The sequence below is a fragment of the Diceros bicornis genome, chromosome 10 (genome assembly GCF_020826845.1).
Source record: "Diceros bicornis minor isolate mBicDic1 chromosome 10, mDicBic1.mat.cur, whole genome shotgun sequence".
In the NCBI taxonomy this organism is placed as follows: domain Eukaryota; kingdom Metazoa; phylum Chordata; class Mammalia; order Perissodactyla; family Rhinocerotidae; genus Diceros; species Diceros bicornis.
In genome coordinates, this window is record NC_080749.1 from 2,123,502 (window position 1) to 2,150,869 (window position 27,368).

At 46.0% G+C, this 27,368-nt stretch overlaps 1 protein-coding gene across 3 annotated transcripts; it reads left to right on the forward strand.

Annotated features, from left to right (window-relative positions):
• Positions 1-1,212: 1,212 nt before the first annotated feature.
• On the forward strand, positions 1,213-24,369 carry PTPN18 (protein tyrosine phosphatase non-receptor type 18). 3 transcript variants are annotated; one of them, XM_058548702.1, is made up of 15 exons: positions 1,213-1,807; positions 3,809-3,917; positions 4,178-4,254; positions 4,334-4,429; positions 4,543-4,581; positions 15,079-15,147; positions 16,069-16,131; positions 16,354-16,496; positions 16,891-16,957; positions 17,045-17,122; positions 17,207-17,296; positions 17,580-17,668; positions 18,388-18,590; positions 18,973-19,047; positions 24,149-24,369. In XM_058548702.1, the coding sequence occupies exons 1-15, from the start codon at positions 1,715-1,717 to the stop codon at positions 24,250-24,252; spliced, it is 1,395 nt and encodes a 464-aa protein (XP_058404685.1). In that variant the 5' UTR covers positions 1,213-1,714; the 3' UTR covers positions 24,253-24,369. The 3 variants fall into 3 exon arrangements, with proteins under 3 accessions (XP_058404685.1, XP_058404686.1, XP_058404687.1); XM_058548703.1 differs by lacking the exon at positions 24,149-24,369 and adding an exon at positions 19,272-19,460 and having other exon boundaries at positions 1,237-1,807; XM_058548704.1 differs by lacking the exons at positions 16,891-16,957; positions 17,045-17,122; positions 24,149-24,369 and adding an exon at positions 19,272-19,460 and having other exon boundaries at positions 1,242-1,807.
• The last annotated feature ends 2,999 nt before the right edge of the window (positions 24,370-27,368 follow it).

The following is a 27,368-nucleotide window of genomic DNA, read 5'->3' on the forward strand; positions in this document are numbered from 1 at the left end:
ATCCCCACTGACCCACTTTAAGTGACCTCTCAGTCACTTAAACTGGGGTCAGCAAACCACAGCCTGCATATATATATACATATATATATATATGACACATGAAATTAAAATTTGTGTCCAAAAACAAAGTTTTATTGGATATAGCCACACTCATTCCTTTACATATTGCCTGTGGCTTCTTTCACACTGCCAAAGCAGAGTTGAGTAGCTGGGACAGAGACTAGAGACCAACGCCCTTTAAGAAAGAATTTGCCCATCCCTGACAATGCTCTGATAACCCCCTAATGAATTCAATCCACAACCTGAACCAATGACCTTGTTGACTCCTCAGTGCCTGAAAGTAAGTTCACCTCACCCGGTGGTCACCCTTCGACACCTCAGTGACCTCAAACTAGACTTCACAGACACCCTATCCAAAGACACCCCTCCCCGAAATTCATTCCATGACCCGGGTGAGGTGTGGGCTAGACCATCTAGCCAGGCCCGTCCTTGGCCGGGCCTTGAGGCTCCTCTCTGCTCTCTCTTCCCTTGGTGACCCCCCAAGCTGGAGCAGCAGTTGTACTCTGGCCTTTTCCTGCACATTTTCTCAAGATGAGGGTGCAGGGAGAGAAGAAAACAGAAGCTCTTTAGAAGTGTTGAGAGGGGCCGCCCCGTGGTATAGCGATTGGGTGCACGCGCTCTGCTACTGGCGGCCGGGTTTCGGATCCTGGGCACGCACCAACACACCGCCTCTCCGGCCATGCTGAGGCTGCGTGCAACCATGACATACAACTATCTACTGGGGCTTGGGGCGGGGGGGAACCGGAGGCAGATTGGCAATAGATGTTAGCTCAGAGCTGGTCTTCCTCAGCAAAAAGAGGAGGATTGGCATGGATGTTAGCTCAGGACTGATCTTGCTCACACACACACACAAAAAAGTGTTGAGAACGTCTTGTCCCCTGGAACCCACTTCCAGGGCCTCAGTTCTCAGTTTCACACCAGGTTTTTGCGGGTTGAACTCCTCAAATTAGGACTGGATCCTGGTGCCCCCACCCAGCCTGACCCAGAAAAAGAAGGAACCTCAGGAAATACATCAATACGGAAGCATTCGCCTCCACTCGGTCTTTCCCACAGCACAGGTGCCGCAATGTCATTTTTCCCCGCGGCTACCCCGCCTGACCTCCCTCGAACCCCGTCGGAGCGCACAGCGCGGACTCCACCCGCCCGGGGGCCCCGACGCAGAAGCTGCAGCTCGACCTCGGCGGCCCTCTCCATTCATAGCTGCCGACCCACCCTGGCTCGGACGCCGAGCCAGCCTAGCTCCCAGGAGACAGTCCGGGAAGCCAGGCTAGGGCGCGTGACCGTTCACCCAGCGCCGGACTCGCAGGGAGGTCGTCCTGGCCGCGAATCCTGGGCCCAAGCATGAGGGAGTGTCGTGGGACTCTGCGGACTCAGCCAGCCGGCGCGGCGGCCACGAAAAGGGAAGCACTCGCGCTGGACTCACTTCCCCGGCGCAGCCGGAGAGGACCCAGGGCTCTGGCACCGCCCGGGTCCGGACGCCTGTGGGCGGGGCAGGAGTGGCCTCTCAATGTCATTGGCCGAGGGGCGCGCCCTGCCGGCCGCTGCGCGCTTCCATTGACTGGCGAGAAAGGAGGCAGTCCGCCTCCAGCACTGTCTACACTCGCTGAGAGCACCGAACGCAGCGGCGGAGCGGATCTCGCTGGCCAGCGGCGCCATGAGCCGAAGCTTGGACGCGGCACGGAGTTTCGTGGAGCAGCTGGAGGCGCGGGGCGGCCGGGAGGGGGCGATCCTTGCCAGCGAGTTCAGCGTGAGTGGGCGAGTGTGGACGGCCGCGCGGTGCTCTCTGGCTCCTCGCCCTGGACTCTCCGGACGTCTCTTCCGTGCGCCCTGCTGCGCTTTGCCCCTCTCTTGGCGTCTAGCGGCGTCTCCTCTCCTCGAGGTCTATTTTTCTTTCCCCAGCACCTCTCTCTGTCGCGCTCTCTCCCTGTCGTCACTCTCCGCCCGCAGGGCCCCGGAGGGCGAAGTCCACGGCCAGGCTGGGCGGGGCCGCAGACACCCTCGGGTCCCCGTGCCCTCGTAGCGCTCGGAACAATCCCGCGGCTGGGCGGGGCGGCTGGGGAGGGCGGGCGCGCACCTGCGCTCCAGGCGACCCGGCGGTCACCTCTGTGGTCTTGGGAAGGGAGGGGCTGGGGGAAGAAGAACCAAGAGGCCCTGTGCGCCGAGGGTGTGGACACTGTCCTCTTGTCGGCTTTGTGGCCCGGGGCGGATTACCCAGCCCCTCTGGCCTCTGTTTCTCTTTGGGTGAAATAGGGACGTTAAAGATTTAAAGGATTAAATAACTGGGATGGGTAAAAAGCGCTTAGCACATCTTGAGCGCTCACTTTGTAGGAGCCTTTGTCATTAGTTATAAATATTCTAAACATTACAATGAGGTAGTGCAAGCCACACTTAAGGAATGCTATTGCAGCGTGATAGGCACTGCATACCACGCCTAATGAGATGTTTTAAATACAGTAACTTATGTAACAAATATAGACATATGCTATGCAAGTATGTAAATGCAATATATGGTGACATATATCAAATTTAGAAAGATGTGATATATAATAAATATATAAAAATGTTTGATAAATATATGATATAAATACTTTATATAATAAATGACTATAATCACTAAGTATGATAAAAATAGATAATAGAAACAAATTTATTAATTTTAAGTATAAAATACAGTGACTATGTAAAATTAATGATTTTAAATTACAATTTACTCAATAAACATTTAACTTCATAAAACAACAGAACATAAATACAGCATATAAAATTATAATTTATAAAATAAGCAGTTATTCAATAAGTTCCTAAGTAAATATAAAATATGTAACACATAGATAAAAGTACTATAATATAAATCTAAGTAATTTACACAAATATAAAAAGATACTGTATCTAAGAAATGTATAATAAATGCAAAATATATCATTTGTTCAATATGAAAATGTATCTAGTAAATGTAAACATATAATACCCAGGTGGCATACAGTGTCATGCCCATCCGGTCTGGCCCAGTCTGGGACAGTGAGCCCTGCTGAGGACCCCTGGTCCGAGGGCCAGGTGGTGGGCAGTGCCTGCACTCACAGGAGTCTTTAGGCCTTTCTGGGTGGTGGTTTCCTCATCTGTATAGTAGAAACATCAATAGTGGTCCCCACTACACTAGGATGTCCATGAGTTTTTAAATGACAGGATGGGCACAAGTAAAGCACTTAGAATGGTGGCTCAAACCCACTGGTGGCTTGGTAGCTGTTACTTATGTCGCCATGATTATGAATAACTGATGATGATGGTAATGTACTATTCACTAATTGTAATAATCTAACAATAATAAAGTACCTATAGTATCTTGTTACATAAATAATGTTATACATTATAATTCATACACATTGTATATTGTCATATATATCATATCGTGTTTGTTCTATTAAATACATAATACATTACAATTAGTGTATTACAATACAGTGTAATACGGAGTGGATGCTGAGAGGTCTGAGTTCAACCCTCACTGTGCCACTTCCACTTTGGGTGGGACTTTCTGCAAGTCTCTCAGCCATGTGGTGCGCCAGCTTTCTCCCCCAGCACAATGGGGACGTCGGTAATAGAACCCACTTCAGAGGGACCTTGTGATGATTCAGTGCCCTTAGCACAGAGAAGGCGCTCTGAGCCGCTGTTATTATTGTATCATTACAATCAGCCTGGACTCTGACCTGGCTCCTCTCTCCTCCCGGTCGCTCACGGTGCCTCCCGCCAGGACATCCGGGCCCGCTCAGCCGCCTGGAAGAGTAGCAACCTGTGCTCCACCGAGGCTGGCAGTCGGCCAGGGAACGTGAGAAAGAACCGCTACAAAGACGTGCTGCCATGTAAGTCGGGGGCTTCCGAGGAGTTGGTGCGGCTCCGCACTCGCCCCCCACCCCGTGCAGTCCAGGGTCACCGTATACTGCAGCGCTCTCTCTCCCAGAGCTTTGCCGCGGCTGCATTTCTCCCGAGCAGCCCGGAGTGCCCCCCAGGGGGATCCTTGCGAGGTGTGCTGCCCCATGCTGGCTTTCATGCAGGAGCCTGTCAGGGCCTTGATGCCCCTGTCACCCCCAAACTACACGTTTCTCACCTCTCCCGCTGGCAGATGATCAGACAAGAGTGATCCTCTCTCTGCTCCAGGAGGAGGGACACGGCGACTACATCAATGGCAACTTCATCCGGGTCAGGCTGGGAGTCAGGAAAGGGGCGGCTGTGGTGGGGGCAACCGCGGGACCTCGGTAGTGAACTCAGCCTTTACCAGGGCACAGACGGAAGCCAGGCCTACATCGCCACGCAGGGCCCCCTGCCTCACACCTTGCTAGACTTCTGGCGCATGGTCTGGGAGTTTGGAGTCAAGGTCAGCTTTGGGGGAGTGTGAGGTGGGGCCTGGGTTCTGAGTCCTCCCTTCACCCCATTTCCCCCACCCCCTAATCCAAATCACCTCCCTCTCCCCTGACTCCTCTTGTCTAGGTGATCCTGATGGCGTGTGGAGAGACGGAGAATGGGCGGGTAGGTGTTGTCTACCTCTAGAATGCCTTTCCTCGTCCAGGCGGGTGGCAGGAGAAATCTTGCTAGCTCCTCCCTGATCCCATGACTCAAGGGTCCAGTTCTTGGAGTGACCTCACTGTAGCTTTGTTGAAAGCCCACTATTACTCTCTTTAATTTGTTGTTGATCTTTTCCCTTTTATCCATGCAGTGCCTCCCTCCAGTGTTGGCAACCCCTCTCCTGCCAGTCTTCCCACCCCATACTGCACCATAGACCATAAGGCCCTATACTGCAGCTTCCCTGGTACAGCTGTGCTCTCTCTTCCCACCTCTGTCCCCTTTATTCTTTCCACTCAAAGTACTCTGGCTTTTGCTGTTTCTTAGATGTGCCAGGGATCGCTCTGCCTCTGGGCCCGTCCCGTGGCTGTTCCCTCGGTCCAGGCACTCTTCCCTTGGCTTGCTCCGTTTCTGCCTTCAGGTGTTTGCTCAAATGCTGCTTCCTCAGTGAGACCTTCCTGGGTCTCACACCATTTAATACTCCCAGCACTGCCACGCTCCTTCCCTGTCCTGCTTTCTTTTTTTCTTCACAGTTCTTACCAGCTTCTAATATACAAGATAATCTACTAATGCATTGTGTACATTGTTTATTCTCAGTCTCCCTGACTAAAAGATAAGTTCCATGAGGGCAGGGATCTTTGTTTTGCCTGTTAGCATAAATTAGTTAATCAATGTATGTCAACACTGCAGCCACATGGTTTCTGCATCCTGGCCTGCCCCATGGACAGGGTTAGGGGTGGGCTAAGTATTGTTGGGGTGACTGGCTGATCATGGAGTCTGTACAGTCTGTAGTGATGCCTATTTTTCCTTCCTGATTTTGGTAATTTGTGGTCTGTGTGTCTCTCTTTCCCATGTCAGTCTGGCTAGAGTAAAGATGGGTAAACTTCAGCTTTTATGCTAAATCTGTCCTGCTGCCTGTTTTGGTAAATGGAATGTGCTGGAACACAGCCACACACATTTGTTTACATGCTGGTTATACCTCCTTTCATGCTACAGTGTCAGAGGTCAGGACTTGTAAGTTAAGTAGATTGTATGGCTCACAAAGTCTAAAATATTTATTATCTGGCCCTTTATAGAAAAAGTTAACCAATCTCTGAGCTAGAGGTTTATCAATTTTATTATTTTTTCAAAGAACCGCCTTTGGGTTTTATTCATTTTCTCCATTGTTTTTATTCATTTTCTATTTCATTAATTACTTCTCTTATATCTATCATTTCCTTCCTTCTAGTTTTCTTTGTGTGTGTGTGAGGAAGATCAGCCCTGAGCTAACATCAATGCTAATCCTCCTCTTTTTGCTGAGGAAGACCGGCTCTGAGCTAACATCTATTGTCAATCCTCCTCCTTTTTTTCCCCAAAGCTCCAGTAGATAGTTGTATGTTATAGTTGCACATCCTTGTAGTTGCTGTACGTGGGACGCGGCCTCAGCATGGCCGGAGAAGCGGTAAGTGGGTGTCCGCCCGGGATCCGAACCCCAGGCCGCCAGTAGCGGAGCATCCGCACTTAACCGCTAAGCCACAGGGCTGGCCCTCCTTCCTTCTAGTTTTCTAAGTTTAACTTGCTCTTCTTTTTCTGGTTTCTTAAACTTCGATAATTGATTTGAGATTTTTCTGTTTTCATATGTAAGCACTTAACGTTATTCATTTTTCTCTAAGCCCTGCTTTAGCTGCATCTCACAAACTTGATATGTTGTGTCTTCTTTTTCAACCAGTTGAAAATATTTTCTGGGGCTGGCCCGGTAGTGCAAGCGGTTAAGTGCTCACGCTCCGCTGCGGTGGCCCGGGGTTCGCTGGTTCGGATCCCAGACGCGCACAGACACACCGCTTCCTGAGCCATGCTGTGGCGGCGTCCCATATAAAGTAGAGGAAGATGGGCATGGATGTCAGCCCAGGGCCAGTCTTCCTCAGCAAAAAAAGAGGAGGATTGGCAGATGTTAGCTCAGGGCCGATCTTCCTCACAAACAAAAAAAAAGAAAATATTTTCTAATTTCCTTTGTGATTTCTTCTTTGATCCATGGTTTTTGACCATGGCTGTGCTTAGTTTTGAAATATTGTGGACTTTTCCACGCATCTTCCTGTTATTAAGTTTCAGTTAATTCCATTGTGGTCAAAGAACAACTTTACATGATTTCAATCCTTTTAAATGTACTGAAACTTGTTTTATGGATATGAATACGGTCTATCTTGGTAAATATTCTGTGTGCACTTGAAAAGAATGTGTATTCTGCTTTTGTTGAGTGGAGTGTTCTATAAATATCAGTTAGGTCAAATGGATTGTATCTTTTTTGAAAGACACTTAATATCTTCTATATCTTTACTGTATATTATATATTTTTACTGATTTCTTTTCTCTAAATGTTCTTATCAGTTGCTGAGAGAGGGATGTTGAAACCTCCAACCATTCTATAACTGTCAATTAGGACAACTTTGTCAATAATATTATTCAAATCTAACTATTCTTATGATTTTTTTTGTCTACTTGTCCTATTATTTGCTGGAAGAAGAGTGTTTAAAGTCTCCAACTCTAATTTTAGGTGTATGTATTTCTCCTTTCAGTTCTGTCAGTTTTTGCTTCAGGTATTTTAAAACTCTGTAATTAAGTGCGTATACAGTTAGGATTGTTTCCCTGATGAATCAATCCCTTTTCTAACATGTAATGTCCCTCTTTATCTCTGGTAATATTCCTTTTTCTGAAGTGTACTTTGATATTAATATAGCCATTTAAATTTCTCTAGATTAAAGAATGTGTGATATCTCTTTTTCCGTTCTTTTACTTTTTGTCTATATTCATCTTTATTTTCAGTGTTTCATGTAGGTGGCATATTGTAGGGACTTACTTTTTTATCAAGTCTGACAATCTCTGCTTTTAATTGGAGTATTTAGTCTTTAATGTAATGATCAATAATGTTGGATCTAAATCTACCATCTTGCTTTTTGTTTTCTTCCTTTTTTTTTTTTTTGAGATAGGGTCTTTTTTTTTTGATTGAAGTATAATTGAAGTACAGTATTATATTAGTTTCAGATGTACACCATAGTGATTCAATATTTTTATACATTATAAAATGATGACCACAATATTTCTAGTTATCATCTACCACCATACAAAATTATGACAATATTATTGACTATATTCTCTATGCTGTATATTATATCTTCATGAATAACTGGAAGTTTGTACCTCTTAATCCTCTTCACCTGTTTTGCCCAATGCCCCAGCCCCTTCCCTCTGGCAACCACTAGTTTATTCTCTGTATCTGTGAGTCTGTTTCTGTTTTGTTAGTTTTTTTTTTTTCCTTTTTTAGGTTCCATATATAAGTGAAATCATACAGTATTTCTCTTTCTCTGACTTATTTTGCTTAGCATAATGCCCTCAAGGTCCATCCACGTTGTCACAAATGGTAAGATTTCATTCTTTTTTGTGGCTGAGTAATATTCCATTGTGTATATATAATATAATATTATATATATATATGTACACCACATCTTCTTTATTCATTCATCCATTGATGGGCACTTAGGTTGCTTCCATGTCTTGGCTACTGTAAATAATGCTGCAATGAACATAGAGGTGCGTATATCTTTTTGAATTAGTGTTTTCATTTTCTTTGGATAAATACCCAGAAGTGGAATTGATGGATCATATGGTAGTGCTATTTTTTTTCTATTTGTTCCATCTGTTCTTTCTTCCCTTCTTCTTTCAGATTGAGAATTTTTATGAGTCAATTTCATAGTCATTATTCACTTATGAGTTAAATAAAATGTGGTAGATACATTCAATGGAATATTATTCCATTAAATAATAATACCTCTTGGTACGCTTAGTGGTGAGTTTAAGGTTTACAATACGTATCGTTAACTTATCACAGTCTACATTCAAATAATATTATCCCATTTCATGTACAATATGAGAACTTTACAATAGCCTATTTCAGTTTTCCCTTTCCATGTTTTATGCTATTGTTGTGATAGGTTTTAATTCTAAATATGAAATATACTCCACAATACACTGCTATTATTTTTGCTTTAGTTATCTTTTTTAAAAAACAGCTGTATTGAGTTACAATTCATCCATTTAAAGCATGCAATTCAATTGTTTTTGGTATATTCCTGAGTTATGCAACCATCACCACAATAAATTTTAGAACATTTTTATCACCTCATAAAGAAACCCTGTATCCATTAGCAGTCACTCCCCATTTTCCACCAACATCCACCCTAAGCAACCCCTAATCTATTTTTAGTCTCTGTAGATTTACCTACTCTGGACTTTTCATAGAAATGCAATCATATGGTATGTAGTCTTTTGTGACTGGCTTCTTTCACTTAGCATAGTGTTTTTGTGTGTGTGTGTGTGAGGAAGATCAGCCCTAACATCCGTGCCAATCCTCCTCTTTTTGCTGAGGAAGACCGGCTCTGAGCTAACATGTGTTGCCAATCCTTCTCCTTTTCTTCCCCCAAAACCCCAGTAGATAGTTGTATGTCATAGTTGCACATCCTTCTGGTTGCTGTATGTGGGACGCGGCTTCAGCATGGCCGGAGAAGCGGTGCACTGGTGCGTGCCTGGGATCCGAACCCAGGCCACCAGTAGTGGAGTGCGTGCACTTAACTGCTAAGGCATGGGGCCGGCCCTAGCATAATGTTTTTAAAGTCCATGCATATTGTAGCATGCATCAATACTTCACTCTTTTTTATTGCTGAATAATATTCCATTGAATGGATCTGCCACATTTTATTTATTCATTAATCAGTTTATAGAATTTTTTTCTACTTTGGAGCTATTATGAATAATGCTACTATGAACATTTGTGTCTGCACGTTTTTATGTAGAAGTATGTTTTCATTTCTCTTGGATATACACCTAGAAGTGGCATTGCTGGGTCATATGGTAACTCTATTTTTAACATTTTGAGGAACTGCCAAACTGTTTTCTACAGTGGCTACATCATTTTACATTCCAGCCAGCCATGTATGAGGGTTCCAATTTCTTCACATCCTTACCAACACTTGTTATTGTCTTTTTTTTTTTTATTATAGCCGTCCTACTAGGTGTAAAGTGGTATTTCATTGTGAATTTTTTCCAATTGTAGTAAAATATACATAACATAAAATTTGCCATTTTAATTATTTAAAGTATACAACTCAGAGGCATTAAGTACAGTCACAGTGTTGTACAACCATCAACACTCTCCATTTCCAGAACTTGTTCATCACCCAAACAGAGACTGTGCCATTTAACAATTCCCCCTATTCCCCGCTCCCCGGCTCCTGGCAGCATCTGTTCCACTTGCTGTCTCTATCAATGTGCCTATTCCAGGTGCTTCATACAAGTGGAATGGTACAGTACTTGTCCTTTTGTGTCTGGCTCATTTCACTTACAATGTTTTCAAGGTTCATCCATATTGTAGCATGCATCAGAATGTCATTCTTTTTAAGGCTGAATAATATTCCATTGTATGTACATACCACATTTTGTTTATCTCTTCATCTGTTGATGGACATTTGGGTTGTTCCTACCTTTTGGCTATTGTGAATAATGCTATGAACATTGGTATATAAGTATCTGTTTTGAGTCCCTGTTTTCGATTCTTTGGGGTATATACCTAGCTGAATCATATGGCAATTCTATGTTTAATTTTTTTGTTTGTTTGTTTTGCACAGTAGCTGCACCATTTTACAGTTTCATCAGCAGTGCAGAAGAGTTCCACTTTCTCCATACACTCACCAACACTTGTTATTTTCTGTTTTTGTTTTTATTTTTATTAGCCATCCTAATGGGTGGAAAGTGGTATTTCATTGTGGTTTTGATTTGTATTTACCTGATGATGTGAACATCTTTTCATGTGCTTATTTTTCCATTTGTATATCTTCTTTGGACAAATATCTATTCAGATCCTTTGCCCATTTTTTAATTAGGTTATTTGTCTTTTTATTATTGAGTTGTAAGAGTTCTTCTGGAAACAAGTCCCTTATCAGTACATGATTTACAAATATTTTTCCCATTCTGTGGGTTGTCTTTTCATTTTTTTGATAGTGTCCTTTGAAGCACACTTACTAATTTTGAGGAATTCCAATCTATCTATTGTTTTGCTTGTGCTTTTCCTGTTGTATCTGAGAAGTCATTGTCTAACAAAAGCTCATAAAGATTTACTCCTATGTTTTCTTCTAAGTGTTTTATATTTTATTTTTTATTTCTTACATTTAGGTCTCTGATTCATTTTGAGTTAATTTTTGTATATGGTGTGAGGTAGGGGTCCAAATTCATTGTTTTGTATGTAGATATTAAATTGTCACAGCACCATGTGTTGAAAAGACTGTGCTTTCCCCATTAGTGGTCTTGGTACCCTTATTGAAAATCAATTGACCATAAATGTAAGGGTTTATTTCTGGACTCTCAATTCTATTCCATTGATTGATATGTCTATAGTTATGCCAGTACTACAGGTTTTTGATTATTGTAGCTTTGTAGTAAGTTTTGAAAACAGGGTGTATGAGTTCTCCAAATTTGTTCTTTTTCAAGATTGTTTTGGTTCTTCTGGGTCACTTGCTGTGCAGAAAAGAGTTAACATAGCAGGCATAACTGCTTATGCTTAAAAAGGCCTTCCTACAAGGTTGGCTCTTGGCTGAAATTGGATTTCTAAGAGTGGCTCACTACACCTAAACTGTTTATACAAACGATATGGTTTAAGTGAACACCTGCTTTCCTTCTGGAAGTCTGAAGTTTTGGTACATGCTAATCAGAGGGTGCCTAGATACCTCATAGAGTGCCCCAATAAACACCCTGGGCACTGAGTCCCTAATGAGCTTCCCTGTGGACATTTCACATGTGTGACCACAACTCATTGCTGGGGGAATTAAGCACATCTTGTGCAGCTGCACCAGGAGAAGATCCTGGGAAACTGGTGCCTTGTTTCCACAGACTTCGCCCTATGCACCTTTTCCTTCTGCTGCTGTTCTGTATCCTTTCATTGCAATAAATCATAGCCATGAGTACAACTATGTGAGTCTGCTAGTGAATCCTCAAACCTGAGGGTGATCATGGGTGTCCACAACACACGTATCAATGTGAACATATTAATGTTGAGATCAGCTTCCCAAAAAGCCTTCTGGGACTTTTACAAGGATTGCATTGACTTTATCTATTTGGGGAGTATGGCCACCCTAACAATATTGCTTTCCAATCCATAAACACAGATGTCTTTCCATTTATCTAGGTCCACTTTTATTTCCTTCAGTGATGTTTTGTAGCGTTTAGTTTAGAAGTCTTGCACTTTGTTAAATTTATTCCTTAGAAGTCTTGTACTTTGTTAAATTTATTCCTAAGGAGTTTGTACTTTTTGATGCTATTGTAAATGGAGTGGTTTTCTTAATTTCATTTTCGGTTTGCTTATTGCAAACCAAATAGTTTTGACTATATAGAAATACAGTTGATTTTTCTGTATTGATCCCATATCTTGCAACTTTGCTGAACTTGTTTATTAGCTCTAATAGTGCGTGTATATTCTTTAGGGTTTTCTATATATAACATCATGTCATCTGCAGATTGAGAGTTTGCTTCTTCCTTTCCATGATGTATAATCCTTTGCTACTATTTTGTTGAGAATTTTTGTGTCTATATTCATGAGACATTGGTTAGTAGTCTTCTTTTCTTGTGATGTCTATGTCTGGTTTTGGTATCAGAGTAATACCGGCCTCATAAAATATGTTGGGAAATGTTCCTTCTTCAATTTTTTTGGAAAAGTTAGTGAATAATTGCTATTAATTCTTCCTTGTTTGGTAAAATTCATTAGATTATCTTTTGTGTGTGTGTGTGTGTGTGTGTGTGAGAGAGAGAGAGGAAGATTAGCTCTGAGCTAACATCTGTTGCCAATCCTGCCCTTTTTGCTGAGGAAGACTGGCCCTGGGCTAACATCTGTGCCCATCTTCCTCTACTTTATATAGGATGCTACCACAGCATGGCTTGACAAGCAGTGCGTCAGTGTGTGCCCGGGATCTGAACCCACAAACCCCTGGGTGCAGAAGCAGAGTGTGCAAACGTAACTGCTGTGCCTCCGGGCTGGCTCCTAGATTATCTTTTATTTTATTTATTTATTTATGTATGTATTTATTTATTTAGTGAGGAGATCAGCCCTGCACTAACATCCGCCAATCCTCCTCTTTTTTTTGCTGAGGAAGACTGGCCCTGGGCTAACATCTGTGCCCATCTTCCTTCACTTTATATGGGATGTTGCCACAGCATGGTTTGCCAAGCAGTGCGTCGGTGCGCGCCCAGGATCCTAACCAGCGAACCCCGGGCCTCCACAGCAGAGCGCGTGCACTTAACCGCTTGCGCCACCAGGCTGGCCCCTAGATTATCTTTTAAAGATGTTAAAAATTAGAAATATCTTTTATATTTGGCCACATATTTACTTTTTCTTTACTTGTCATTCTTTTGTGTACGTCCACGTTCCATTTGCTATCATGTTCCTTTCATATGAAGAGCTTACTTTAAATATTTCTCATAGCGCACATTTGCGTGTGATAAATTCTCTTAGCTTTTGTTTGTCTAAAAGTTGTGTTGTTGTTGTTTTTTAATTTCAGTCTTTTTAGGATATCACACCATTGGCCTCTGGCTTGCAGAGTTTCTGACAAAGTTCTTCATCATTCCTCTCTTTGTTCCTCCGTATGTAATGTGTCTTTCTTGTGTGAAACTTTAAGGTTTTCTCTTTACCACTGTTTTTCAGCAATTTGATCATGATCCACCTTGGTGTGGCTTTATGTTTATTCTCCCTATGTTTTGTTGACCTTCTTGGATATGTGGGTTCATAGTTTCATCAAATTTGGAAAATTTTCCAGCTATTATTCAAATGTAGTTTCTGTTCTTCCCTCTCTCTTCCCTTGTTCTGGACTCCAAGTGCACAGATATTAGACTACTTGATGTATTTCCACAGGTAACTGATCCTCTGTTCATTTTTTTCCCATTTTTTCTCTTTTTCATTTTGAATAGTTTTTATTGCTATGTCTTCATGTTCACTTATATTTTCTTCTGGTATTAGACAGTGAACTTTTCATTTCATATATTTTATTTTTCCTCTCTAGAAGTTCCATTTAGGTCTTTTTTATATCTTTCATTTCACTTTTCAGCACGTTTATGTTTTCCTTTTTATCTTCGAGTATATTTATAACATTTATAAAAGCTGTTTTAAGGTCTTTGTCTGCTTCTTTCCTTATCTCTATCAGGTCTTTTTATTTTTTATTTTTTTTAATTTTTTTTATTTTTCCCCCAAAGCCCCAGTAGATAGTTGTATGTCATGGTTGCACATCCTTCTAGTTGCTGTATGTGGGACACGGCCTCAGCATGGCCAGAGAAGTGGTGCCTCGGTGCGCACCCGGGATCCGAACCCGGGTCTTCAGCAGCGGAGCGCGAGCACTTAACCGCTAAGCCACGGGGCCGGCCCTCTATCAGGTCTTTTCTTACTGACTGAGTTTTCTCCTGGTCATGGGTCACATTTTCTTGCTTCTTTCTATGTCTAGTAAATTTTTATTGGATGCTTGATATTTTTAATTTTACACAGGTTAAGTGTTGGATTTTGTTGTCTTCCTTTAAAGAGTGTTGGACTTTTTCTGGAAAGCAGTTACTATTGGATGTTTGATCATTTTAAGGCTTGTTTTTAAGTTTTTTGTGGCACATCTAGTTCTATTCTAGAACTAATTTTGCTCTACTTCTAATGTGTGGTCCCTCTGGGTTCCCTACTGAATGCCTCTTATAATCAATCAGATCTCTCCACTCTGGCTGGAGGGGATGTAAGTTATTTATGTCGCATTGTGAGCTCTAGGAAACGTTAATCTTACAGGGCCCTTGTTACTACTCTTTCAGAGGAAGTCATTCTTGCCTTGCCTCATGGGTTTTCACATTACATGTGTTCAGATTATCATTCAGCTAAAGACTGAAGGGGACCTCTATGCAGACTTACGGAGTTTTTTTGCTTTGGTTTGCATAGCTCTGTTCTTTCCAGAACTCTTGCCCTTCAAATTCTAGCTGCCTTGGCCTCCCTGAGCCACGATCTCTGGCTCCGCAACTCAGTGGGATCACTGGACACTCAGTGTCCTGCAGCCTCTAGGCAGTGAGCTGGGGTGGTCACAGCGTTTGACTCATGTGTTTCCCTTTGTTCAGTGATCACAGTCCTGCAATGTCTGTGGTCCAGTGTCTGAAAATGTTGCTCATGTATTTTGTCCAGTTTTTTAAGTTGCTTACAGTAGGAGAGTATTCTGGAGTGTCTTCCTCCTGCACAGTTAGAAGCTCAAATCTCCACCAAGTCGGTGTGTGTTCAATCTGACAAAACTCTGCCAGCTGGCACCCATTACAGCTGCAGCACCCTGTGCTTCCACCAGCAATGCCTGGGGAGTCCTGTTGGAGTGTGGACACACTGAGCTGAACTCTGAAGCAGACATGCCTCTTTACTCCCTGCCCTTTCTCCCTTGCCTTCTGCAGAAAAAGTGTGAGTGTTACTGGGCCCGAGAAGAGGAACCATTGCAGACTGGGCTTTTCTGCATCACCCTGGTGAGTAGGGTCAGAGGTGGGAAGAGTTCATGGGGTCTTGGATGTTGTGGGAGGTTTCACAGAAGATTCTCAGAGTGGAAAGCTTTTGGACTGGGCCTGAAAGGATGATGTTTCCCCTCACACTGCAGGGAGCTCTCTGGTACTCACAGGCAGACAGTCAGAACTCAATATATGCATTGCTTTTGCATTTTAACTATGATCATGGTTATCTCTGTAATATCAACGTGTCTGGTTATGTTCTTAAAATCTTATTTCCCTTACCATTTTAAAAGAACTCAGGAAAATCTCTCACCTCAAGTCATACATAGAGTTATTACTTAATAAATACAATAAAACTGTTATGTTTTAGAACAAAAGAAATCTTTTTCACTGTAAATGAGCTAGTTTGGGTTGTTAATCATAGTTCCTCTTTTCTCCTCTGTGAAATGTTTCATTCACAAAAACCATGGGGGATGTTTGGGCTAAATGAATTTTTAAAAATATGTTGTTTGGGGGGCCAGCCCCGTGGCTTAGCAGTTAAGTGCGCACGCTCCGCTACTGGCGGCCTGGGTGCGGATTCCAGGTGCGCACCGACGCACCGCTTGTCCGGCCATGCTGAGGCGGCATCCCACATACAGCAACTAGAAGGATGTGCAACTATGACATACAACTATCTACTGGGGCTTTGGCGAGAAAAAGGGGGAAAAAAAGGAGGAGGATTGGCAATAGATGTTAGCTTAGGGCCGGTCTTCCTCAGCAAAAAGAAGAGGATTGGCATGGATGTTAGCTCAGGGCTGATTTTCCTCACCAAAAAAAAAGCTAAAAAATAAAAATATGTTGTTTGTATTTGACTTTTAATCAGAAATCCTTGTTTCCTGTCAATATGTCGTTCGGCCCTGGTGGTCTTTGTTCTCCCCTCTTCCCACCTGCCCCCATCTTCAGACCAGGGAGACATGGCTGAATGTAGACATCATGCTCAGGACCCTCCAAGTCACCTTCCAGAAGGTATTGAAAGGGGAGGAGGAGGCTCACAGATGGGGAGAGCTGTTTCCTGTCTCTGTTTTCTCATCTGTAAAATGGGCATTAACAAAAGTACCTATCTCCTCAGTTATCCGTTGGATTTAAATGGAAGACATTTAGAACTGGGCCTGACATGTAGTAGGTACTCAATAAATGCTTTTCCTTCTTTCTTTTTTTATTCTTTGCTCCTCTTCTCCTGTGTTTCAGGAATCTCGTTCTGTGTACCAGCTGCAGTATATGTCCTGGCCAGACAAAGGGGTCCCCAGCAATCCTGACCACGTGCTCGCCATGGTGGAGGAAGCCCGTCGCCTGCAGGGCTCTGGTCTCAGCCCCCTCTGTGTCCACTGCAGGTCTAGGAGTGGCCATTATGGGGGTCTGGTGAGACAGAAAGGACCGGGCGTGGGGAAGGGAGGCAGGGAGGACAGTGCAGGCCTGGGAGCCAGCCTTGCAGTTACAGTGCCTGTTTCAAGAAACCTGAAGCCACACTTGCTCACACCACCTTGCCTGAAACTGTTAGCCTTTGTGGAGCACAGATTGCCAGCTAGGGGGTGAGCACACAGTTGATGCTCAATGAATGTAAACAATTACAAGGCTCTTCCTTTAAATTGTAATCTGGGGATTCTGAGAATCAAAAGGCGCTGCAGGGATCCCCGATGTGGGCCCTCATCCCCAGTCCCAAATGCCCTGTCTAAAAGGGGTTGTGGGCAGGCCATGACCGAGCTTGCTCTGATTCTCGCTTGTCAGTGCGGGCTGTGGGCGAACAGGCGTCCTGTGCACTGTGGATTATGTGAGACAGTTGCTCCTGACCCAGGTATGAAGAGGGCATACATGTGCAGGTGTGCAGTGTGGGTCTCATGCCCACGAGGTCCTGCTCATGTGCCCTGTCTCTCTGACCCAGATGATCCCACCCAACTTCAGCCTCTTCGATGTGGTCCTTGAGATGCGGAAGCAGCGGCCTGCAGCTGTACAGACAGAGGTGCAAGCCTCAGTGTCCTCACTGCAAGGACATAGCCCTTCTCCTCTTGTCTGCCCTTCCTGATGACCCCTCTTCCTCCACCAGGAACAGTACAGGTTCCTGTACCAAACGGTGGCTCAGATGTTCTTCTCAGCACTCCAAAATGCCAGCCCCCATTACCAGAACCTCAGGGAGGTACCAAGGCCCCCTTCCTACTCTCTTCCTGTCCACCATCAACACCCTCAGAGACCAGGACCCAGGGCAGAAGTCTGTGACCACCAGCATCACAGCATCCAGCCCTGGATGGACTCCTGGAAGCGCGCACTGACTCACTAGGATATCTACCTTTGTCTGCCTCCTTGCTCCCTTATCAGACTGTCCCTACTTAAGCTTACCCCACAGAGCCCATGGTGACCTCCATCATGGGCCTGACCAGACCCCCTGAAGCCTCATGCCCTTCCCTCCTGTCTTTCCCCAGAATTGTGCCCCACTCTATGATGATGCCCTCTCCCTCCGGACTTCCCAGACCCTTCCTGCCATACCCCGCCTACCTAGCGGGGTCCTCAGGTACCCAGTTCCCTCCTCTCAGTCTTCCCTTTCCAATTTCTCATGCTCAGAAGCTAACCCTTTTCTCACCCTTGAAATACCAGCCCTTTCATTGCTGTTCAGTTCATCAAATATTCACTGGCCCTTTCTTTGAATTGAGCTCTGGGAACCTGCCCTGAGATGACTCTTTAATCCCAGGGACCCCGCTGCCTCTGCCTCTAAGGCTAGCCCTTCGTTCCGATGTTAGCCCATTTCTTGCCCCCCCAGTCATTAATTCAGCAGGTATTTCTTGATGCCGCCCACTTGTCAGGCCTCCTGTTGGGTGCTGCGGACACGGAGTTGACTCTAGTTTGCAGTAGAGATTTCACTCCTTCGTCCTTGAGACTAGCTCTCCATTTTGAGGCTATCCCTTCCTCCCCTTTAGATGCCACTTTCTCATTCACTTATTCAATAAACACACAGAAATGACCACCTCTCAATACCAATGCCCTGCCCCATTCACCTGCCAGGCTGGCCTCTGACCTCCTTCATCCACCTAATTTGCTGGGCGCTAGCGACACAGAACGGAGATCCCTGAACCCAGTGCCCCCTCCCTCTCCCCTCTGAGAGCCGCCCGCCTCCTCCCTCCTTAACTGGGGAAGGAAGCTGTGGTTTGTGCGCTGAGCACGCTCCCCTCTCCCCTCCCTTCCTCCCTCCCTCGGCGCTGTCCTTTCACTTCCTCCCCGCCCTCCCCACCGCAGGAGCATCTCGGTACCCGGGCCCCCGGCCCTCGCCATGGCCGACACGTACGCGGTGGTGCAGAAGCGCGGGGTCCTCTCTGGCACCGGCTTGGGGCCGGGGGCGCGCGGCACGGAGGAGGCGCCGCTCTACAGCCAGGTGGCGCCGCGCGCCCGGCGGCCCCAGGCGCACGCAGAGGACGCGCGGGGGGCGCTCCCCGGCAGCGGTGAGTCGAGGCCGGCCCGGGGCGCGGGGCTGGGAGGGCCGGCACCCACCTGCTCCTTCTCCGGACCCCGTCTTGCTGGGGTCGGGAGGCCCCGGCGGCCACGCGGACCCCCGCCTACAGGTCTGGCCTGGTCACGCCCCCGAGGCTGACGTCCGTGCTTCCCTAACCACGCCTCTGGGACTGTCGCCCGTGGTCCTGTCACGGCCGGAAATGTCACAGGCCGAACCGCGGGGCCGAGGCCGGGTCGGCTTCGCGGGCTGCGGTCTCGCTCTTGGCTCCGCCCACCTCGTCCGGCTCCCGGGGAGGTGGCTCCGCGCCGGGCCGGCTGCCGAGCTCGGCGGGGCGGCCTGAGTTGACTCGTGGGCTGGTTTCCTGCCCGCAGTTCCTGCTGACCAAAGCCCTGCTGCGCCTGGCGCCTACGAGGACGTGGCGGAGGGAGCTCAGACCGGTGGGCTAGGTAAGTCAGACAAAGCCCGGGTCGCCGGGACTCTGCAGCTTTGACTGAAGCCCAGGAGTGTGGGGTTTAGGCATGGTGGGATGGGAGTCATGCCCTGAGAGTCCTGTGGATGTGGCTGCAGTAAACCAGAAGGGTCTGGAGGCTTCGGGATGGCCTTCTACAATTTGCCTACCTCTCCACATCTCAGCTTCTCCATAAGACCCATGGTTCCCCTCCTTTCTCAGGCTTCAACGTGCGTATTGGAAGGCCTAAAGGACCCCGGGACCCCCCTGTCGAGTGGACCCGGGTGTGAGCGCTGTGCCCCCGCCTGCCTGCCTGTTACTCCCCCTTGGCGCTTGGACTGCTGACGGCCATGCTCTGCGGGGGCGGAATGCTGGGCTTGGATCAAAATAAAAGTTTCTCAGGGTGGGAAATGTGGGGGCTCTGCCCCAGTGATCGTAGCATTCAAGGCTTGGGATGGGAGGTGGGGGTAGTTGGGAGATAATGGCTGGTGAAGCTGCACTGAGCAGATTCAAGAATAAACATCAGCAATGGGCTCAACCTCAAAGGGCTGGGCACAGCCCCCTACTTGTGAAGGGGAGGATGGACAGATGGGCTTCTGGAGACTGCCCCATCACCACATAATAGATTAGTTTATCTCAGTATCTGAGCCCCCCTCACTCAGACACAGAGAGATGGATGGACCCTGTGAAAGACTGATGGACACCCCCCCCTTTAAGACAGATCTAAGTCAGGCATAAAAACAGCCAACCAGGCTGATTTCACAGACAGGTAAAAAGATCCTCAGATGGGCAGACAGACAGATGGACCCCCAACCTGGACAGGCAGATAGCCATACCCCTAGACAGGCCTTCAGAGGGACAGTCCACAGCTGGATGAATGAACCTCCAGCCATAGAGAAAGACTAACCAACAGCCTGACAGACCACTTCTAGCAAAAGTGACCACCCAAAAGACAGGACCCCTCCCCCAGCTAGGCAGCCAGACAGACACCAGCCAGATGGACTTCTACCTAGCTGGACAAACTCCCAGACAGATATAAACAGATCCCTAGCTCAACAGAGATGTCCTCTTAGCTAGACAGACCCCTCAGTTACACAGACCCACAGCCAGGTGGGCAAACTGACAGACCTTGTCAGATAGACTTCCAACTAGCCAGATGGACTCCCAGCCAGACAGACACCAGCCACACAGACAGACCCTTGATTGCACAGACACCCCAACCTGCCAGCCAGACTCCCAACTAGGCAGATAGGTGGACCTCCAGACAGGTGAATGGACCCGACCAACTCACTAACTACACAGAACTCAAATTTTGGCAGACAAATTGATACATCTCCTGCTGGGAAGATAGCCAGGTCGACCCGCACTATTACACCATCTCCCAACTGGGCATACACTGCGGATCACCAGATCCTTCAGATAGACTCCCTGCTAGACAGATGGACTCAGCCCCTCAAATAGATTGGACCGGTTGGGTGGTTGGATCCCTCGTTGGACAGATGGACTCCCAGCCAGACAGTGAGACACTGTCCTCAGCCGGAGAGGTAGATGGACCCCAAGCCAACTGGCCAGCTAGATCCCAAGCTGGATGGACAGACCCTAAACCAGATGAAGGGGTGGACCCCCAGTAAGTCAGACCCTATTTAGACAGACCCCCAGACTGAGAGACAGAAAGACCTCCAACCAGACTGACCCCTAGCTGTTCACACAGGCCCCTGGCCTGAGAGACCCCCAACCTTTGAGCTGGACTGCAGATGCAGACAGACTGCCAGCTTGACAGACCTCTAGCCTCACAGAAAGATCAACTGACTCCAGACTGACAGACCAGTTCCTAGCCAGACAGACTGATGAACCTCCAAGTAGATAGACTCAGCTGGAAAAATGAACTCCAGACAGACTGACTCCCAGCTTGATAAGACCCTCAGACAAACCCCTGGCTGGACAGACATGCAGACTCCCAATCAGAAAGACAACAGCCAAACAGACCCCCATCTAAACAGGTAGACACTCAGCCAGGCTGATCTCCAGCTGGACAGACAGATGGACTACCCAGCCAGAAAACAGTTCCCCACCCCTTCAAACCAGACAGAACTCCAGGTGGACAGCAAGACAAGAGTAAATTCACACTTGATGGTCCAGAGCCCTGACCCTGCTCCGTGAGCCTCCCTCAGTGTGGTCTTCCCGACGGTGTCTGTCTGACGTCAGGTTCATCTGGGCAGACTCCCAGCCTTCCCTCCCCAACACAGTGCCCTTCCCAGGCTGTTGGAAAGCTGTCTTGTGTCTGTGATGAGCATGGACCACCGAGGCCTCTACTTGCCCCTGCCCAGCCAGGCCACAGCCCTCATACTGTTACTGTGGGAAGCCAGTGAAGAGAGAATATGAAGACTTAGTTCAGGAGCCTGCCTTGTGCTCAGTAAACATCAGCCCCTAATTAGCTCTGGGCCCTGCATTCAATATAGGTCCTGACACCAGTCATTTGCCCTTTGAATGTTGGTGAGAGGAGGATGAAACTTGCCTTCCTTGACTGCAGCAGTGCTTGCTGGCAGTGGCTTAATTTATCAAGTGCTATAAGATCTCTGCACAAGAAGAAACTCAACCAGCAGAAACCAGGAATTGATGAGAAATATAGGGATTCTCCAGCTTAACAGGGAACAGGAAGCCAGCAACACCTGGAGTCCAAACTTTCAGGTGAAAATTGGAGCTGACCTTGATGGAAAGAGGCAGGAAGGAGGCCCCGGAGCTGCTGGTAGCAGAGGAGGGTCAAGGTGTCATTTAGACCATAGACCAACCTCTAATCCAGAAATATTAAGTTCATTTGGTTCCGGAGACCAGAAGGGGAAAAGCAGTAGTGTTTCAGAGGAGAAGGGGCCTATTGCAGAAGAAAGAGGCATATTTCCTCCTGACAGAAGGGAAACTAATGCCAGTTAGAACATTGGTCTCCTGGGGTCTGTCCTGAGGCCGGTACCCACTCAGCCCATTTTCCTATCAGAAGCCATGACGGTGGGGCTGCAGTAGGCAGATTCAGGTAAGATGTTTTAGTGATTAGGTTTGAGGCCAAGCTGTTTGCAGTTCTCAGCTGTGCATTCTGATCAGCATGAAGAGCAGTTCTGCTGAAATTGAAGAGAACAACACCCTTGTGACTAGTTGAGTGGGAAGACGCCCAGCAACATAGAGAAATCCATAGGCTTGCAAGGTAGAGTGTGCAGGAGAGCACCGGGCTGGGCTCTTCACGTATTTTGTCTCATTTAATCTGTAAAACAATATTTGTAAGTAGGGACTGTCACTGCACCCCTTTACAGATGAAAAAGAGGCTCAGGAAAAACAGCTGTTAGTTTGAGTTTCAAACCCAGATCTAGGTCTCAGTGTTCAGTGGTATAGAATATATGGCTCTGAGCGAGAAGCCCTCAGTCATTAAATGACTACAAGTAGCTATCGTTGACCGGGTGCTTCATGCGCACGTGGCTGAGCCATCCGTCTTCGAGCAACCCCATGATAGAGGTGCCTTTGTTCTCCCCACTTTGCGGAACCCAGTGATCACTGTACTGAGCACAGCGTCATTTAGTGTTTCTTCACACTAAGTAGGGCTGCATCGTGGTGGGTAATAGTTTGAATTCAGTCACTTACCAGTTTTGTGATCTTGAGCAAGCTTCTTAATTTCCCTCCAGTTCAGTTTCCTAGTCTGTAAAGTGGGGGCAATAAAGTTGCCTTTATCATAGGGTTGCCACATATACGGTTGTTCAGAGCAAGAGTGAATCTGGATTTTTACAACAGACATAGGAAGGTTTCTTATTTTTTCAGGGATTATCTCCAGAATAAAACAGAAGTCTATACAGTTGGAAGGATATCAAAAGCTCTACCTAAGACAAATAAATGAAAGTAAATTTGATTATGCATTCTCCTGCTTAAAGCCCAGTGGCCCTCGTCTTTGATAACTGTTGCATTATAAATCAATGGGCAGAAAAATGGTTTATTTAACCTAGGTTATTAAGATAATTAAATCGTCATTTAGGAAAAAAGAAGTTTGAGCCATACATCATAACTTACAGCAGGATAAATTCCAAACACATCAAAGATTTAAGTGTAAAATATTAAACCACAAAAGTATTCGAAAAAGTTATGGGAAAATTTCTTTATAATCTTGGACTGCAGAAGTCCTGCTAACTGTGGAAAGACAAGTTAGAAGCCCCAAAGAAATATTGATACATTTTAATGCATAAAAATATTTCAACCTCACAAGAATCGCCATAAGCATAGTCAGAAAATTAATGAAAAACTTGAAAAAAATTTACAACTGAGATCAAACAAAAGGCTAATTTTCTGAGATGTAGTAAGCTCCTTTGAATCAATAAGTAAAGGCCAAAAACTCAAAATAAAAATGTGCAAAGATGCCCTAGCTCATGCGTAATAAACATGAAAATTAGAATTATACTGAGAGAGCCATTTCACTTATGTTAGTAAAGATCAAAAAGTTTAATGACACAGTGTGTTGGCTAAGATGAGGACACACGTTCTCATAGAGAGGCATATAAATTCATACCCCCTCTGTGGAGAGCACTTTAACAATATCTATTAGAATTAAAAATGCACATACTCTTTGAGCTAGAAATTTCATTTCTAGGCATTTATCATACGTGGGTACTCATGGAACTCCAAAGTGACTCTTCCAACAGGTTATTCACTGTAGCACTGTCTGTGGTTGCAGAAGGGTGGAAACACTTCAATAAAATGTTCTCGGTAGGGGCCTGGTTAGTAAATGCTAGGATGGAAGATTATGCAGCTGGAAAAATGGTGGGGGGAACAAGAACACCTCTGCACTGGTGTGGACAAATCTCCAAATCACGTTGTAAAATGAAAAAAATAAAAGAGTATATTAACTTAGGTTAAAAAAAGAAAAATCTTTTTGTATGAACATATAAACATGTTTTTCCTTGGATACACATAAAGTATGTTTGGAAAAAGCACAAGAAACTTGACAGAGACTGAGTGTCTGGGGCCATGTTTTCTGCAGCCCCGTGTGCTGTGCTCCAGCCACCCTGCTTTCCTTTCACTTCCTCAGACCATCCACACTCAGACATTTGTGTTTGTTGTCCTGTCTCCAGAGCCTCGAGTGACCATCTCTGGCCCTTGTGGGCACCCAGATCCCTGCCAGCACTGCTATGGTGCCATGGGGTCCCACATCCAGCACTGTCCTGCCGTATTCTGAGTGAAGGCTGGCCTTCTCCTGCCTCCACCTGGCCACATCCTTCCTCGACCAGAAGTGCCTTGGAATGAACTCCCTCCACTTCTGCCTAGGAGGCCTTCAGTCAGCAAATGACAGGGTGATATATAAATGCCCCTCAGCAGGGTGACTCGGAGGTGTGCATTTCCCACAGGCTCCCAAAGCTTTCCTGAGAGAGTTGAGCTCCAGCCGCCCAAAGTGGGAGCTGGCATGGTATCACACCCTTGACCCACTGCCTTCCTTTCCTTGTCTCACTTCCCCCTGAACCTCCCAAATAAGCAACTTGCACTCAAACCCTTGTCTCAGACCGCTTCTGGGACCCCACCTGCTGTTCTAGGCACTGTCCTGCCCCATTTCGCTGCTTCCTCAAAAGGGCTGACTCTGTTGTGTCCCACTCTCTCCTCTCTCCCTTCTTCCCACCGCTCCTATGCAACTGCTGCTAGTAGGGTCCTTAGTGTCCTCTGTGTTGCTATATCCCAGGCCTGTCATACTCATCATTCAGCAGTGTTTGACTCTCTCCTTCTCGAAACACATGATTCTTTGCATGTTTGGGTCACCTCCTTCCTTGCCTCCCCTACTACTCTTTCTTGATCTCTTGATGCTTACTCTCCACCTCCCTGACTGAGGGCCTGGCCCTTGGCCCTCTTCTCTTTTCTATTCAAACACACGCCCTTAGTGATTGGTCCAGCTGTAGGCTTTGAATTCCTTGTAAACACAACTCCAAATTCTTGATCTTTATCTCAGATATAGACCACAGAACTCTAAATCTCAACATATCCACTTGAACATCCCAGACTTAATATTTCCAAAACGAAAGTCCTGATTCCTGCTTGAACTGGCTCCACTGAGATAGGAAAGAAGTTCAATGCAGCTCCCTTCGACATCCTCCCGTCCAAACCTTGAAGCCATTCTCCTTTGATTCTTTTCTCTCATATAAGCTGTTGGCAGATCCTATCAGTTCTACTTTCAAACTATGCCCAAAATCTGACCACCTCTCATGACCTCCTCTGCTGCCACCTTCTCCAGCCAGCCCCATCTCCTGCCTGGATGACGCAGTCACCTTCCTGAACTTGTTGCCTGCTCCCAGCTGTGCTTCCCTCAAGTCTGTTCTCATAGGAGCTGCACTGATCCCTTAGGCACTGAAGTCAGGTCACGGAGAACCCTGCTCAGAACCCTCCTAGGGTTCTTCTTCCCTCCAAATCAACACCGAGGTGATGCCTGTGGTCTCCAAGCACAGAAGCGCTCACGTCACCTCTCTAGCTTCACCCTGTGATGCTCTTGCTCCCTGACATCACTCCACTTAGTTTTGGGAGACAGTTCTCCTGGCTCTCTTATGTTCCTGCATGTCAGGGCAGAGGACACTAACCAGCTTTCCAAGGATGAATGAACAGCAAACAGAAGTCAGAGAATGTCCAGGATGGTAAAGTCCTCTCTGCCTGGAGAGTAGCCTACATTCCAGGGTAATATGCTTAGAGACCCTTTTCTCTGTCTCCCAGAGATACTTGATTTCAACAAGTAATTTCTCTCTGGAGGAGAGGATGAGCAGGTCATGAGCAGCTCTGATAAAATCTCCAAGCCTCCTAATTTTGAGGTTCGTCTCCTGTGATGCAAACCTACTGCCTGCACAAGTGACATTCACATCCCCTTGTGGCAGGTAGGGCCTTGGGAAACCAACTCAAAATACTATTCTGGCTGCTGTTTTTACTCTGACTGATAAACCATTTCTGATTCAGAAGTCTGATGTTGTGTGTATATATTTATATGAAACTGGGCCAGGCTAACCTGTTAGCTTGTCAGGAGTGTCAAATCTCAGAGGCTTCCTAGTTTCTGACTTCACACCTTCCTCATCTAATCACAACAAGCCCACTCCTGCCTCAGGCATTTGCACTGGCTATTCTCCTTGCCTCAGAAGCTTTTCTCCCAGATTCCATTTCTAATATATTAGAAATTTTACCTCTTAATGTTTTTTTACTATCTGTCTCTCCTGCCTAGAATGTAAGCTTCATGAGGGCAGGAGTGTTTGTTTTGTTAACAGTTACATTCCCAGCACCTAGAACGGTGTCTGGCACTTAGATGTGCAAGTTAATTTATCTCACGCTATTTATTCCTAGGCTTCCTAATTTCTAGTAAAATATGACACCTTGTCTCAAATGTTCCCTTAACCTTTCCATACTTGTTCTTTGCTCATGTTAATCATTGCCTCAGGCTGACACAACAGCTGTCCTCTTGTTAAGAAGACACTCAGTGTTGGGAGAGCCATCCTCTATGGGTCTTTTCCTTTCCTACACATCTTTGCTAGGTGTAGTGAGTTGAATATTGGCCCCCCAAAGATATGTCTAAATCTTAACTCTTGGAACCTTTGAAGGTGACCTTATTTGGAAAAAAGGTTTCTGCAGATGTAATTAAGTTAAGCACCTTGAGATCATCCTGGATTTAAGATGGGCCCTAAATCCAATGACTGATGTCCTTAGAAGAGAAAGAAGAGGGAGATTTCAGACACAGTCACAGAAAGGGGAAGGCCATTGAAGTTGGAGGCAGAGATTGGATTGATGTATCTACAAGTCAAGGAACACCAGAGATTGCCAGCAAACCACCTGTAGCTAGCAGAGAGGCATGGAACAGATTCTCCCTCAGAGCCTCCAGAAGAAACCAACCCTGATGACACCTTGATTTAAGACTTCTGGACCCCAGACCTGTTGTTTAAAACCACCCAGTTTATGGTCATTAGTTATGGCAGCCATAGGCAATTCATACGCTGGGTATGCCAAGAATGGAAGGCCTGACCACTCTTTACCTGGGCCAGTCTCAGAGCTGTGTGTGCAACCGGAAACTTTCAGGGAGGTGATGTCTCCTTCTGGAATGTTACCTGAGCTCAGTGTTCCTCAGCTGTGATGCAGCCTATTCTGTGAAAGTCATCCATCTCCCACATGCCCCAGTGGGATGTGGGGGCAGGGGAATGCGAACATGATGCTCATGCTCCTTTGCCTCTGACCCAGGAGCCTTGCATCTTCTGCCAGCATCCATGAAACAGGAACACACTGAGTTGTCAGTTTCTAAACAGGGTGGTATCAGATGACACCACCTCCATACAACTTTTGCTG